The sequence below is a fragment of the Plasmodium reichenowi genome, chromosome 5 (assembly GCF_001601855.1).
Source record: "Plasmodium reichenowi strain SY57 chromosome 5, whole genome shotgun sequence".
NCBI lineage: Eukaryota > Apicomplexa > Aconoidasida > Haemosporida > Plasmodiidae > Plasmodium > Plasmodium reichenowi.
The window spans coordinates 219,708-221,129 of record NC_033650.1 but is presented as its reverse complement, the minus strand read 5'-3'; the positions used below and the strand labels follow the sequence as shown (position 1 = coordinate 221,129).

At 16.3% G+C, this 1,422-nt stretch overlaps 1 protein-coding gene across 1 annotated transcript; it reads left to right on the top strand.

Annotated features, from left to right (window-relative positions):
* Positions 1-246: 246 nt before the first annotated feature.
* PRSY57_0506600 (hypothetical protein) lies at positions 247-708 on the top strand (the record flags this gene model as incomplete). The annotated part of the gene is made up of 1 exon (XM_020114544.1): positions 247-708. The coding sequence occupies one exon, from the start codon at positions 247-249 to the stop codon at positions 706-708; it is 462 nt and encodes a 153-aa protein (XP_019970721.1).
* Positions 709-1,422: the final 714 nt, after the last annotated feature.

Genomic DNA, 1,422 nt, shown 5'->3' with positions numbered 1-1,422 from the left:
TTTTTAAAATTAAAAAAAATTTTATTTTAAAAATTTATTAAATTTTATTTTTTTTTAATTTAAAAATTTTTAAAAAAAAAAAATAAAAAAAAATTTAAATTTTTTTTTAAAAAATTTAAATTTTTTTTTTTTTTTTTTTTTTTTTTTTTTTTTTTTTTTTTTAATTATTTCATTTTTATTTATTTATTTATTTTATTTTATTTTATTTATTTTTTTTTTTTTGTTAATAAACAAATAACTATTAGCATGAAGTTTCTATTTGCTTTTAATTTTTTTTCCTTATATATGTACCTTTATGAGTTTTTGTGTATACACTTGTGCGGGTCCGAAGTGACCCCTGGTGACACTGTGTTGAATAGTAACTCGGCTTTAATTAGTAGAAGGATAAATAGAAGGAAAATGAAGAATTGTAATAATAATGATTTATTAAAAGTATTAAAAATGGAAACTACTTATAATGAATTACCAGCACATAATTTATTGATGAGTTCAAAAAATGACATAAATAAACTTTTTGATTATATTAATAAAAATGAAGAATTATCAAAACTTATGAATTCTTGTGGAACTTATGTGTATTTAAAATATCTCGGTGTTGTTATTTTTTCAATAAAAGAAAATGTGCAAATTTCTCATTTAAGTGAATTTATACAATATCTTTTAAATAAGAATGTGTGTATAGAATTTAATCAAAACGTCATGTTGTAGTTGGCTCTTCAACCTTTACAAAAATAATAAAGTCAAAGGATAGTGACACAGTCCCTTTTACGATACAAAAAATATATATATATATATTATATTTATTTAAGATAAATTTTTATGTAATCATTTGCTATTTTGTTATTTTATTTTTTTTGTTATTTTATTTTTTGTGATTTTATTTTTTGTAATTTTTTGATATTCAATGTTCAATTAAAATAAACCACATCATCTCTTCATATATATAAATATATATATATATATATATATATATATATATATATATATATTATATAATTTTTTTTAAGTATAATGCACATTTTATTATTCGTCTTGTACTCAGGGTAAGAGTATGCTTATCTCCATTTTTAAATAACATCTTGTATTGTCACATGCAGAATGAAATTATCACATTTATTATATTTAAGCCCACTAAAAAAAGTGTCCATTGTTTTTTTTCTTTTTTTACAATCTTGTTATAAATACATACATACATATATATATATATATATATATATAGATAAGTTTATTAATAAAATAATTAAGATATGAAATATATATCTATGATTTGTAAATTAAATATAATTTATTATAATAAAAATATTTTGGCTTTTTTTTTTTTTTTTTTTTTTTTTTTTGAGGGGAAATGGTTTTTTAAAAAAAAAAAAAAAAAAAAAAAAAAAAAATTTTTTTTTTTTTAAAAATTTTTTTAAAAATTATATA